General features: G+C 55.7%; 1 protein-coding gene across 17 annotated transcripts in view; it reads right to left on the bottom strand.

Moving 5' to 3' along the window:
• Positions 1–9,165, bottom strand: part of CROCC (ciliary rootlet coiled-coil, rootletin) — a 46,879-nt gene extending 37,714 nt beyond the window's left edge. For 4 of the 17 annotated variants that reach the window (XM_082685503.1, XM_082685505.1, XM_082685507.1 and 1 more), the window contains exons 1-3: positions 9,100–9,161; positions 3,671–3,815; positions 2,408–2,562 (exon numbers count right to left, since the gene is read on the bottom strand). In XM_082685503.1, the coding sequence (XP_082541629.1) occupies positions 2,408–2,542 (135 nt within the window). In that variant the 5' untranslated portion in view covers positions 2,543–2,562; positions 3,671–3,815; positions 9,100–9,161. Of the gene's footprint in view, positions 1–2,407; positions 2,563–3,512; positions 3,816–4,408; positions 4,563–9,099 lie in introns of those variants that run through there. The other 13 variants (XM_082685504.1, XM_082685506.1, XM_082685492.1 and 10 more) reach the window with 8 other exon arrangements.
• Between the last annotated feature and the right edge of the window lie 5,444 nt (positions 9,166–14,609).

Genomic DNA, 14,609 nt, shown 5'->3' with positions numbered 1-14,609 from the left:
TGTAATTCAAAAGCGAAAGAGGGGGGGGTCACCAAGCTAAGGATGAAAGAAGTTTACTGTCTCCCTTAGCAACCGCTGCCTACTACCCGCCATTCATTCACTGGGTCCAGGTTGCCATGGACACTGGGGGAGCCCAGGGGGCGTGGCCACGCCTTCCTTCCCATTCCCAGCTGCCTTGCCCAACAGCTGCTCCTCAGGGACAGGAAGATGGAGGGGGCCTCCACAGGGACCATGAAGCTCTCCTTCTGACCTGAGAGGAGGCCACGGGGAGCCCCTGCCTCAGTTTCCCTACATGCAGTCAACAGGACACAGATCCTGACCTTGCCTCCACTACTTTTTCCCAGGGATGGCATAGGATTGAAAGGGCCAGAACAAAAAAAAAAAAAAAAAAAGAAAAAGAAAGAAAGGGCCAGAACAACCTCACTGACGGGCCTCCAAACAGCCCACATGTAACAGTTATGGCGACAAGGTCTGGCCCTGCCACCTGCACCACGGGAACAAGGGCAGAAGGGACAGAGTGTCACAGGACCGCAGAGCCCTGGACCAAGGCCCTTAACCCAGCTCCACCACCGACCCTATCAAGCCCCTACTTTGGGCCTGCTTCTGCATCTGTCATGGGAGATCTCCAGGCTCTGACGTCCTCTGGGAGCCCACGCCCCAGGACAGGCCTGGAGGGCACTCTCACCCAAACCCTGCCTGCAGATGGGGTGCCTCACTCACACCACCTCACACCCAGAAAAGCGAGACGCCCGGCTCCCTCAGGGTGCTGTTCAGGGGACTGCCCAGCCACACGAGGGAATCTTCTGGACCAAGGCAGCCTCAGCTGCAGCAGCTGTGTCTCAGCAGAAGAGAAACCTGCCACCTCCCATCTCTCCTTTTCTTCCCCTGCCAATGAGGGGGTGCCGCGCCCGCTTCATTGTCTGTCGGTCAGAAGCTGGCATTTAAGAGATAGTCCCCCAGGGGCCTGGCACTGAGCCAGTGGCCAAAAGATGAGAGGGGACTAAACTGGAGGAGGGCTGGCTTGAGGCCCCGTCACCCACAACAACAGGGCACTTGGGCCAGCCCCCACCTCTGCACCCCCTGAAAACCTGGGAACACTAGCTCCGCACTGTCGCCTGTGCTAGGGGCCACTCCGGGCCCCCCGCCCTGCTCCTCCGCAAGTCTCAACAAGTCGGGGGCCTGTCCAGGCAAGCCAATGCCAGGACATTTGCACCCCCCACAACCACACACATAAACGTGTGCCCCTCTTCCCAGTGCGATTAGGCAAGCCCCCATGGGACAGGCCCAGCCTGGGGAGCCTCGGCTAACCTGGCTCTGCCTAGCGCACAGGGGGCTCTGTCGGAGGACCTTCCAGCTTTCCAACTGCCCCCACTGGAACTCCCAGCACAGTTGTCTCTTCCTACACTCAGAAAACAAAACGGCAAAGCACAGCCCCGAGCTGGGGGTCAACAGCCCAAGCCTTCACAGGCTGTGTGACCCCAAGCCCGGTGCTGTCCCTCTCGGAGCCTGCTCTCTTGGTGCAGCGACTGTGAAGCACCCAGCAAGCGCCAGGCCCAGAGGGAGTCAGTAAACCGTAGTTACTGGGATGACTGGTACCACCCGCACATCTCCCACCTAGACACGCCCTCCCTCCGGCAACACTCTCACCAACTCCCAGCCACCAGCTGTGTCCCCTCTCACTAGCCTGGGGGCCCAGAGAAAACAAGGCACCCAAAACAACTCGCAGTCCTGGCCTGGGCCCTGGGGACCGGTGCCTGGGGAATGGGAGTCCTGTCTGCACTTGGAGGCTGGCCTGGCTTCTCCTTCCTTCCTTGGCGAGGTCTCACCCCCACTGGGAGCGGCTGAAGGTCCGTGGCCGCCCCAGAGGGCCGGCGGAACGCTGCCCGTGCCTACTCCAGCCTGCCTGCCTCAGTGTCCGGCCGCCGCTGGCCGGCCGCCGCGACCCATGTACATGGGAGCCCAGAGGGATGTCCAGACACTGGAGGGGTAGCAGGGTCCTCACTCTCTGTGCCCCCCACCTCAAGCAGGTGTGGGACAGGCAGGCATGAAACTCCCTGGCTATAGGCACTGGACTCCATCCGCTGGTCGACTCCTCACAAGCCCACATCACACTAGCATCCCCAAGACAGAAAACAGACCATGAGGGCACAGGGATTTGCTCAAGGCCACTCACGCTGGCAGAGCCACAATCGGCACCCAGGCCAGCCTGACTCCGGGCCCACTTTCAGCCCAGTGCCCCGGCCCGGCCCGGCTGTCTCCGGGCCCTCGTATCGGAGGAGCACCGGACCCAGCTCCCGGGCCGCAGGCAGCACCCACCCTCTCGCTGACCGCGTTGTACTTGATGGCCAGCTCGTCGCGCTCCGCACGGCTCTGGGCGAGCAGGTCCCGGGCCGCAGGCAGCACCCACCCTCTCGCTGACCGCGTTGTACTTGATGGCCAGCTCGTCGCGCTCCGCACGGCTCTGGGCGAGCAGGTCCTCCACGCGGGACAGCTCCTGCTGCAGCAGCTGGTTTTCCTCCTGCAGTGAGCGCACGGATGCCATCTCCGGGGCGGGCAGCGGGGCTGGAGAGGGACAGCAGGCATGAGGCTGGCTTCCCTCGGGGTGCAGCGGGACATCCTCCCCCTACATCCATCCCCGGAGTGAGCCTCAGAGCCGACGCGACCGCAGCGCAAGGGTGGCCCCAGCAGGCCCGGAATGTGCGGAGAGAGGCTTGGTCTAGGAGGCAGGGACTAGCTCCTTCTTTCTCCAACTGTTACTCTTCTCTGGGCCTCAGTTTTGCTGCTCTGCAAATGAGTGGAACGGTAACCAGACCCGACCAGGAGTGCCGGGAGGCCTCGCTTAAGGGAAGGGCTTCATGTAGCTTCTGAAGCCAGGGCTTAAGATAGTATGGGTCACGCTGGGAGGAGGAGGAAGAGGAAAAAGGAGGAGGAAAAGGGAGGAAGAGCCAAAGGGAGAAGTGGATGTGCCCCCCCACCCCCCCATCCTGTGGGCTCCCCTTCCATCCCAGAACTGGACACACGCCAACACACCACAAGCCTCTAGGCTCTTCCAGACTGAGGTAAGGGCTCTCTGAGTCTCTCCCTGCCTGGGGCTCCTAGGGACCCCAACATCTCTGTTCCTCCCAAGGAGGTTGAGCTTGGACAAGGACTGCAGCCAGAACACCAACAGCAACACCACCAAGAAAAGGAGAGCTGCAAACACAGCTCGGAGGGCGCCCTTCCCAGACTCTCAAACCGCTTAGGAGGCTGAGGATGCCACCCACCGGGAGGAAAAAGGGCCCATCAGCCTCTCTGCCTGGGCAGGGAATGGTCAGTACCACCCTTCGGACTTCTGCAAAGCCCTGAGCTGCGCTGAGCTGCCCTCCCCTGTAGTCTCAGGGTCAGGCAGCTCACACCATCCCTGGGAGAGAATGTGGTGTTTGGGTCTAAATCTTCGCTATGGGCTACTAGATGGGGTGCTGGTCCCCACTGCCTAGGAGCACCACATGGGGAACAACTCTGGGCAAATATACCTCTGAGCCTCTATTTCCTCGTCTGTGAAATGGGTCCCTCCATCACAGGGTTGTGTCTGCCTCGCGGTGAGTCACCATTGCCACTGACCACGGGAAGGGGGCTATGAGGAGGGGGGAGAGGCAGGCAGTGTCTGTGGAAGTTGAAAGAAGAGTGGCACCTTGGCTCTCAGGCTGGGAGAGGTGGCGGGTGACAATCTCTCTGATGCGGGCAGGCAGGCCGGCGGTCCTGGGAGAGTCCTGGGTCGGGTCCTGCACGCCCAGGCCCTCCTCCTGGCCTGCTCTCAGGACGCCGCTCTCCAGGGTCTGGTGGGAAGGGCAGGGGGAAAGAAGCTCTGAAGGGGATTTGGGACGCTGGGCTCCCTGGTCTGGTGGGAGAGAAACAAAGTCCCGCAGCCCAAGATGTGGGTGCCCAGGAAACCCTCAGGAAACCCCCCAGATGGAGGAAAGCCAGGGAGTCAGAGTGGCCAACAGCCCCCATGGGAAGACTGTGTGCCCCCTGCCCAGGGAAGGAGCCCCCACGGAGGCCTAGAGAAGTGAACCAAACGCATGGCCCACTCATAAAACCCATCGGGCCAGCAGTGTCGGGGGCGGCCGTCCAGTTCCAACCCCACATGGATGAAGATCCCACTGTGCTAGCAGAAGTCACTTCAACCCTTCAGTCTGGGAGCAGGGATGCCCTTTTTCCCATGGGACCTTGGAATAGGGGAGCCACAGCCGCTGAGCCCTGAACAGCTGCTCTACCCCCAGCCCGGCTGGGAGCGGCAAGTGGGGCCCCTGTGCACCCCAAACCCACCTATCCCACCCCAGGACCCCAAGAGGCATCTACCGCACCCCCACTCCTTCTAGACCCAGTATCCCCTGCCTTAGACGGGGTGGGCCCAGGCCTCAGGACCCACCTGGATAACCGTCTCCAGTGCCAGCTGGGCCTCCAAAGGTTCCTCCAGCCCCAAACTCATGGGGGGCAAGCTGTGGGCACCCCCCTCCAGGCCCTTCTCCAGGGCCCCAGAGACCAGCTCAGCTTGCCCATCCCACAGCCAGACCGTTGTGCTGAGCACAGGGCAGATTAGGCTTAAATCCCGCGGTGCCCCCATGTGACCACTGAGGTGGGAGGGGCTGAGAGAGGGGGAGGGGCCAGGAACGGAGAGGAGGGGAGGGAAGAGGAGGAAGAGCTGGCAAGGAGAGGGGGAGGGGAGGAAAGAGGGGAGGAGGTGGGCGAGAAAAGGAAAGGAAGGAGAGAAGGGGGAGGAGGGCCCTGGAGCCAAGGGATCTACCCCTCCCATCCACACACACACACACACACACACACACGCACACACACGCACACACACGCACACACACGCACACACACTGTCCACCCTCCCCAGCTGCTGGGTCCTAGAGCCCTCCAAGCCCAGACAGTGGGGTCAGCATCAGGAGGCAGGAAAGGCCAGTCTTAGACCTTCTTTGCTGATCCAGACAGGGGTCACGTGGTTTGCTAAACCCTTATTCCCAGGGCGCTGGGATGACTTTTTCTCACAAGAGGTTCCGGGTAAGGATTGCAGGCTCTGGAATCGCCCACACCCAGCGATCTGAATCCCCCCATTCCCTCACCGCCTCTCCCCGCCCACACGCACACAGGCTGTGTACTTTTGAGAAAGCAACTTTGCCTCTCTGAGCCTCACCGTTCCCTAGTAAGATGCGGAGAATGATTGGCACCCATCTCGCGGAGTTGTCTGGGAGATTCAACCAAAAACCATGTGGGCACAAAGAGCGTGTGACTCAGTGCCGGGTTCATAGCGAGCATTCAATAAATAACAAGTGCACTCATTTGAAAATCCAACATGGCCTGCCCCTCTACCCTAGTGATGAGGGAGCAGGAGGCTGGCTGAGGACAAAGCAAAAGCTGGCGCCTTGCACCCCCCCCTTTCATCCGCTCCCCTCCCTAGGTGTAGCATTCCTCAGGCACCCCTGTCTGCCATAAAACGATAAATAGTTAACTTGCTGAGATCAGGGAGCAGGATGCCAGAACTCTTGGCTCTGTCCAGAGTTCTCCCCCTAGAGTCTGACTGGGTTCTCTAGATGCCAAGAAATCACATCTAAACCCTGTGTGCGCAGGCAGGTCTTCCGAATCTGCAGCCAAACCTCGAAGCAAATGATTAACTTCCTCATAGGAAAAATCTGGACATTATAGTTTCAGCATCCAACCCCAGTCTTGGCTATCCTTCCCCACCAGCTGTGCCACCTGGGCCAGTGACTTCACCTCTTTGAGCCTCAGTTTCCTCATCTGTAAAATGGGATGATAATGGTGCCTATTTCTATCATGAGGATTCAATAAGGTGGTCCATGCCTAGCTGTGTTCTTGGACGTGGTGTGGCAGAGACTGCTATGTGTTCACCAAAACATACTTCCAATTCTTCTTAGAAAATGGGACTCCCTTGCTGTCAGATATGGCCACGTGACACGTTCTGGTCAGCAGAATCAAAGTAGAATGTGTGCCACTTCAGATCTGCCCATGAAAACCTTGCAGGAGGGACTGTTTAAGCTCCTGCTCTGTCCAGCAGCTGGAAGGAAATAATGCTGAGGTCCTAGGGGATGCCAGAGCCACCAGCTGGAGGGGTCTGGGTCCGTGGGTCGTCATGTAGAAAGTCACCTGCCAAACACTCGCCAGCGCTTTCCATGAATGAGAAATAAACTTCTGTTAAGCCTCTGATACTTCAGGGTTTCACTGTCACATCAGCTGGTATCACCTTAATGATTACATGTTGTTAAATAGTGCGTGAGTGCTGGCTCGATCATTACTACCACTGGTGTTACTGGTTTTTCCCAATATCTATTCTAGAACCTTGTGCCTGGCACACAGTGGCATACCTCAGCCATGGTTTGGCAAATAAATACAGAGGAGACACTCTTTGCACTTGTTCCCTCCCCACCCCGGCTGGGCTCTGGCCCACCCTCCCAGCCAGCTGTTTGCCAGATCCACTGTCAGGAATCAACCAAAAAGACCCTTAGAGATTACTCCTGAGTTTCAAACACACCATGTTGTTACCCACTTATGCCTTTACTCTCCTATTGCTGACTAGAAATTATAACAAAAACATTGAGCCAACCATGAGCCCAGCCCTCTGCCCATAACTTTGCATCTGTACATACCTGTTTTAACCTTTTTTTATTTTTTTAAGGTTTTATTTATTTATTTGACAGACACACAGTGAGAGCAGGAACACAAGCAGGGGGAGAGGGAGAGGGAGAAGCAGGCTTCCCACTGAGCAGGGAGCCCGATGCAGGGCTAGACCCCAGGACCCTGGGATTATGACCCAAGCCTAAGGCAGACACTTAACGATTGAGCCACCCAGGCGCCCCCTGTTTTAACCTTCTTAACAGCTGTATCATGCCGGTACTGTTCTACCCACTTTACAGATGACAACACTAAGGCTCAGCGAAGTTAAGTAACTTGCTCCAAGTTACCAACATGAAGAGCTGGGGCCACATGTGAGACCCAGGCATGCCTGGTTCCAAAGTTTTGGACAATAACAGCAATGGCTCCCATTATGTTGTGCTTACTGTGTGCCAAGCACCACCAGGGGTCTCGGGTGTGTGTAATATAAGCTGCCGCCATCTTTTGCTTACACCGCTGAGACGGCTCTTTTTGTTTGTTTGTTTGTTTGTTTGTTTTAAAGATTTTATTTATTTATTTGACAGAGAGAGATTACAAGTAGGCAGAGAGGCAGGCAGAGAGAGAGAGGGAGGAAGCAGGCTCCCTGCCGAGCAGAGAGCCCAATGCGGGACTCGATCCCAGGACCCTGAGATCATGACCTGAGCCGAAGGCAGCGGCTGAACCCACTGAGCCACCCAGGCGCCCCTGAGACGGCTCTTCATAGGTTGCTGGCTTCCACTCTTGTCCCTTAGTTCCAGTATATTCTCAAGCAATGGAGATCACATCCTTCTTCTGCTCAATGCCCCCACCACACACACACGCACACACACACACAGCCTCCTATCACACTCAAAATAACAAAATTCAAAGTGCTGCCACAGCATACAAGGCTTGCCGGATCTGGCCTCAGTCCCCCTCTCCCACCTCACCATCCTCTTCCCGCTCCCCCACTGCTCATGCCACCCTAGCCATGCTGGCCTTGATTCTCATCAAAACACACCAGGCATGCTCCCACCTCAGGATCTTTGCACCTGCCACCTTTTCTGCCTGCCATGCTCTTCCCTCCTCTGCATGGCCGATTCCTGCTTGTCAACCAGACCTTGACTCAAAAATACCAGCTCAAGTGGTGCCTGCCTGTAGCCAGGCATGGATGTTGTCTATCTAACATGGATGTTGTCTATCTCCTCCAGGGACAGGGACCAAGTTGGCTTTGTTCAGTGCTGTCTCCACAGCCAATGCTCCATGAACAGCTGTTGAATGAATGAATGTTGAAACAAGTAATAATATAGGAAACTAAATGAAAGAAATTAAAGAAAAAGAAACAATTCTCCTGAGCTTTGCGGGGGGTCACATTGGGCAAGTCCTGGCGATAAACGATGTCACCCACAGGACTGGGATCCCAGAACAACCCCCAGGGAACACATGGCCAGCACCTGCTGCATCCCAGGAACTTAGCGTAAAAACCTGATGGGACCCCCGAGTGGGAAGGGTGCCTAGTGTCCAAGGGCTGGCCCTCATCCTCAGGGCTTGAGAGAAAGCCTGGGGAGAAGAAGAGCTAAGTTAGGCAAAGCCTCAGGATCGATGGGTTCTGACTCCTGAGGTCTTTTCTGAACCCTGCTCCGGACTAAGGAGCCCAGCCTGGCCTTAGCCTCCCTCTGCTCCTAACACAGACGTGTTTATTTATTAAGCACCTGTTGCGAGCCCAGCTAAGGAAAAGAGGAAATCTCCGATGAAAACAGACAGAAGGTACCCTGACAGACCCTGTCCCACAATGTCCCAGTCTCCCAGACAAATCCCAGTTCCAGGGGGAGCTGGGGAGATTGGCCACCAAGGGAACAGACATCTGGCCCGAACACAGTCCTGTTGCGTTTGCATACAAATCACGACGGAGCCCGTTCAAAACGCCAACCCTAGACCCCGCGCTGAGAAACCCAAGGAGGGCCCAGATCCCCTGCTCAGACTGTGCCATCTTCGGCAACTCAATTGACCACTCTGGGCCTGCAGGCTACTCTGCACGCCGTCGGGTCGCCACGAGGGCGAAATCCCTTCCCGCGCGAGGACCGCAGGGACGGTGTCGCGCCCACAGGAAGCCGCAGCGCGGGAGCTCCTGTTGTGGGGACGGGGGGAAGGGCCTCCGGCGGCGGTCCAGCCGGAGGGACGAGGGGACGCGGCACGGGGGCGCCCGCCGGGACCTCAGGCCGCCAAGCCTGGCAGGCCCCCGCCGCGCCCGGCCCCCAGCCCGCGAGAGCCGGGACAGGGTCTGGAGCGGAGGGCAGGCAGGATGCCCATAGAGCCGGGGACGCGGGGACAAGGCGACCGCACAGGGTTTCCCAAGGGCCCGGGGACAACGGCTCCGGCCCGCCCACTGGCGCGCTCCCGCCTTCCCGCCCGCGCGCGCCGCCACTTCAACCCTGCGGCCTTCGTCCGCCGAAGCGCGCGCCCGCGGTCTCCTACCTTTGCGCGCCGCCGCCGCCGCCACCGCCGCCGCCGCCGCACGGGCCGGGCGGGGCGGGGCGGGGCGGGGCGGAGCATTGGCGGGGGCGGGGACTGAGGGCAGGGGCGTGCCTAAGGGCGTGTCCAAGGCGGGGCGGGGCCGAAGGCCGTTTCGCAGGAGGGACCCGTGCCAGTGCCCGCCCGCGTTCCCGCGTAGCCCGGCGAGAAGGGCGCGTCGGGTCCCTGGGCCCCGTGGTGGCGGCAGACCTGACCCAGGCCGCGCTCTCAAACTATGGAGCGCTAGCTGGCGGCGGGGACTGGTTGAGGGCTTTTCCAGCGCGGTCTCACTTGGGGCCCCGGACAATCCAGCAAACAGGGATTATTCTCTCCTGTTGCATAACAGAAAATGCCCCCACACTCAGGGGCAGAATTCCGCTGTGGTCTCGCTTATATTCCCTGGCCCGGCCTTGAAGGTCTAAAACTCAAGCTCTGGCCTCTGCCTGTCGCCAGCCAGACTGAGGGCAATCCCCGCCCCATCGCCCCGCGCCTTCAGAGCCCACAATAACAGTACTAAGGCTTTGATGACTGCAGGAGAACGTTTTCCTGATCGCCCTGCAACCTTGCCTGAGGCACCCTGGCCTCAGTTTGTTCATCTGTGAAATGGCAGAACCCATCTGCTACCCACTCTTTGGTTCAAACTCATGTGCCTTGCCCAATTGGGATAGGGACCAGACCACAGAGGAAACCGTGCCTTTTCTTTCTTTCTTTTTTTTTCCTTTGAAATCTCTGCGCAGAAAGTGGGTAGCAAACTCACAACCCTGGAATCAAGAGTCTCCAGCTTCACAGGCCCTCTGAGGAAACCATGCGTTGGGAACTAAGCTGTGATCTGTAGATTCTATCTGCCCACTGAGGCTCAATCTCGCTCTGCTCTCCAAAGCATTGAATCAAATCACCCATTTTCAAAGTGGGGGGCAGGTCTGAAAATCTAGGGCGGAGAGAGGGGTGCGGTTGGTTTGAAAAAGCATGTTTAGTTTTATGATTTTTCAAAGGATTTTATTTTTTATATGACAGAGAGCACAAGCAGGGGGAGTGGCAGAAGGAGAGGAAGAGGGAGAAGCGAGCTTGAGCTGAGCAGGTAGCCCCATGGTGGGGCTCGATCCCAGGACCCTGGCATTAGGACCTGAGCTGAAGGCAGATGCTTAACCATCTGAACCACCCAGGTGCTCCTAACTTGATGATTTTATATTTGGAAAACAGTCAATAGATGGGCAGGAGGGGGTGAGTAGGAGTTTTCTCTTTGTGAAAGAAGAGCCTGGGTTTTGTATCTGAGAAACGACATTTGAGGCTGCCAATGTGGCATGCTAGCCCTGACGGCCCTGGGACCGCACAAGTGAGGCTGTGGCCTGGGCCGGCGCTACGAGCTATGAGTCCAGAAAGGTTTGGGTCAATCCCTAGGGTTTGGGGTTGGGGAGGTGGAGCTGTGAGGTTGGGAGAGGAAGAACACAAAGGAGAGGGCTGGCTGACGTCTGCCAGTAAGCACAGCTGGCTCCTAGGCACCTCAGCATGGCCCAGGTCTGTGTCACCCTGTTTGGAGTCCCCAGACTTGCGGGGTCCCTACCCAGGCCCTGACAGGCTCATGGCCTCCCCAGTCCACTGCTGATCCTCGTGTCCTTGCAGAGCCCTCACACCAGCGTGCTCCTCCCAGTGCCCCCATCCCTGTCCCTCCTTCCAACGGACCTCCTATTGCCTCCGCCAGGTGTCCCTTGGTCACCAGCACGCGCACCTTGAACGCAGCCTACACCGGCTGTGTACTACACTGTGCTGGCTGCTTTGGTTTCCATTTTCTCATGCTATCCTCCGTGCCCTCTGGATGCTCTGTGACACAGGATCTAGGCGACGAAGCAAGTTCTAGGATTATTTCTATTTTACAGATGAGGAAACTGAGACTCAGAGAGGTACATACAGTCACTCGCTCAACGATACACAGCAGGGAGTTCAGTAGCTTTCAGCCCCACCTTCTTTCCTCTATACCATGCAACCTGATGCGAGACTTTGGAAGGGACAGCAAGCACAGTGACTCTCTCCTGACCCTCTTATCCCAGAGCCCACAGGACTCTGCTACGGGGAGTCACATACGTACCTCCAGCCCCCCTCTCTGTGCCGAGTCAGTGGCTCTGCTCAGCTCAGACTGGCCAGTGGTCATCTGAGTTCCCAGAACTGCTGCCCACTGGTCACCCAGCCCGAAAACCAGACGGTGCTCGGCCCAGCAACCCCAAGATCAGTCACCCGGAGGGAGTCGTGCCGGGGGCTCACCTGCTCACTGCAGAGGGTTCTAAATCTGCAGCTCAGGTAACTGGAAAACAAGCCACTGGAATTGCCACCCCAGGGTTGCTAGGGCCAACTGCCTGCCAAATCCGGGTGCTGGGCTGGGTTGGACTCTGCCCACCATCCGTAAAACCACATTAACCAGGAGGCTTAGAGGACGAGGCATTCTGATTGACTGGTTTCACTGGATATCTTAAAGGTAACTTGCAAAGTCTTTCTATAAGATCCAACTTGGATAGCAAAAAATGAGAAAGACTGAAAGGTCCAGCACTAACATACCTAATCTTGGGTGGTTTCTTTAATGGAAAACTATGAAATCATTCCAAATGTTAGAGAAGAACATTCAATGCCTGGAGAAATGGTTATAAGTTATTAAGTGACATGTTTCAGAACACTAGACAGAATAAGCCCCTATCTGTAAAAAAATAAAATTTATTTACTGCTTATATATATAATAAGATGAGAAGATACTAAAATGCTCATTCTTCTCTGTATCTTTGAGTGTTGATATAACAAATGACCTTTTAAATGTAGATTTTTTTCTTCCTTTTTTTTTTTTTTAAAGATTTTGTTTATTTATTTGATCCAGAGAGAGAGAGATCACAAGTAGGCAGAGAGGCAGGTGGGTGGGGGGTGGGAGGAGGGGGGGAGGGGAAAGCAGGCTCCCTGCTGAGCAGAGAGCCCAAAGCAGGACTCAATCCCAGGACCCTGAGATTATGACCTGAGCCAAAGGCAGAGGCTTAACCCACTGAGCCACCCAGGCACCCTTTCTTCCTTTCTTTGAAACGATGGTTTATTTACATGGTTCAGATTCAGAAAGTTACAAAAGTATCTCCTGGTATCCAGCATCTCTGTCTCCCAGGCACCCAGTCTCTCGTGTAGGCAACTTGTGGGGTGCTATTTCCTGTGTATCTTTCCAGAGATATTTTATGCTCATAAAGCTTTCCCTTCCCTTTTATGCAAAAGAGCATATTCTATCTACGCCGTATTCTGTACCTTGCTGCCTACCCTTGATATAGCTCAGCCTTACAATTATATAAAGAGCTTTTTTTTTTTTTTTTTTTTAAGATTTATTTGACAGAGCAAGCACAAGCAGGGGGAGCAGCAAGTGAAGGGAGGAGGAGAAGCAGGCTCCCCACTGAGCAGAGAGCCCTCTGCAGTTGCGGTTCAATCCCAGGACCCTGGGATCATTACCCAACCTGAAGGCCGACTGAGCCACCCAGGTGCCCCTATAAAGAGCTTTTTTATTCCATCCCCCCCCAAATCTAGTATTCCATTATATGAATGTATCTAAATTTATATAACCCGTCCCTTACTGATGGATCTTGGAGTGGGTAGACTGTGGTAAGTCAAAATGTGTCCCCCCAAAAGATATGTTCAAGTGCCAACCCCCAATATCTGTGAATGTGAGCTTATTTGGAAATAGGGCCAGTGCAGATGTAATTAAGGATTTTGAGAGAATCATCCTGGATTTTTTAAAGATTTTATGTATTTATGTATTTATTTGACAGAGAGGGAGAGAGCACCAGACAGAGTGCGCAAGCAGGGGGGCAGTGGCAGGCGGAGGGAGAAGGAGAAGCAGGCTCCCCATAGAGCAGGGGGAGCGTGATGTGGGACTTGAACCCAGGACCCTGGGATCATGACCTGAGCCAAAGGTAGTCACTTAACCAGCTGAGTCACCCAGGCGCCCAAGTTGTTCGTGGTTCAAGGTCCACCTAAATCCAGGGGTGGGCCCAAAATCCAGTGCAGGGTGTCCTCAGAAATGGGCTCCTGTTCCTACAAAGCAAGGAACGATTTGGGATGATCGCTAATATCCTCTGTGGTTTTGTTTTTGTACCTGCGTTACCTCTGTAATCCAGAAGAAAACATGAAAGTATCCGTCTACGTTCAAGCTACAGTAAGGAAAAACTCGTCTTCTCCCAGTTCTGGTCCATTCTGCCCAGAGCATGGCACCCTCCTGTCACCGTCTGCTCAGAGAAATCAACACCTACTGTGTGCAGTGAGGCATGGAGGGGCTTCTAATCACCTAGGAGGCAAGGCCCCGCCCTTGACCTGTCATTTGATACCTGCCATGCTATGGCTTTCTTGATCTGCTGGAAGAATGGGAACTCCCACAGATTAACCCAGTCTTCCAAGCCCGCTGCGGAGGCAGCACTGGTTGGATCCCTCTGATTAGAAGCATGGATGCTGGATGCCTGGGCTCTGATCCCAGCTCTGCCGCCGAGCAGCCGTGTGACTTCAGGCAAACTACCTCATCTCACTGCTTCAGTCTTGTCATTTGTAAAACAGGCGAGTACCTACCTCGGAGGGCAGATGTGATGGCAAAACGAGTTTTAGGCCAAGTGCATGGAACAGTGCCTAGCACGGAGTAAGAGTAAGCATCGCTGCTGGCAACATAAAGGGGGAGAGGAAGCCCAAAGGAGCATGGGAAGTGAGCTGCCAAGGCCACGGAGGCCTCAGATCTGTCCAGATGCTTTTCTCCGAGACTCCCACTTCAAACATGTTTTGCTCACTTCTTGTCTTGGTGATCTATTGTCTAACAGGATTCCCACAAATGCAGCAGGTTCTGCTGGGTTCTTCCCAGCCAGGCTTCCAGTTGGTGATGGAGAGCACCAAACTGTTTTATTACCTGCCCCCCAACCCCTCACGGATGTGTCAAGGTGTTTTTCCGGTTAGACCCTTGAAGGCTGCTTCACCAGCCGCCTCACCACCCCCATTAGGAGTAACGGTTTTCTGATTCTAGATGAAGGTAATTAAGGCCAAACTATGGTACGTGGGCACATGCTAGTGCTGCTAGGCCTCCTGGGACTGACCCCTGAGTTAAGGAAGGAGCCTAACAAGGACAGTACCTAGACCCAAAGCCCAGGTCCAGCTCCAGAACCCGAGAGCCCACCTCCAAGGAGAGGAACTTCCACTCCAGGAAGAGTTCAAGGTAAACTTCCTTTCCAGCCTCCAAGCACTCAGGAAGGAAGAAGATGGGACAAAACGGGCAAGAGACGCAAGTTATCCTACTCCAGACTCTGATGCTAACTCCTTACTCTTACTCGAAGGGCAGAGGACCCTTCATTCTAATCTTCTATGTCCCTCCTTACATGGTTTATTAGCCAGAACAGCTGTTTCTATAACAAAAACTGCAGCTTTCTTATCGAACCCTTGAGCACGGGAAGTGCTGGGGCCTTTAGTTTTTTGCTTCTGCGTGCCTGTTA

This window comes from Mustela nivalis, assembly GCF_964662115.1.
Source record: "Mustela nivalis genome assembly, chromosome: 10".
Lineage (NCBI taxonomy): Eukaryota > Metazoa > Chordata > Mammalia > Carnivora > Mustelidae > Mustela > Mustela nivalis.
The sequence above is the reverse complement of the archived record's forward strand: the minus strand, read 5'-3'. Positions and strand labels throughout refer to the sequence as shown.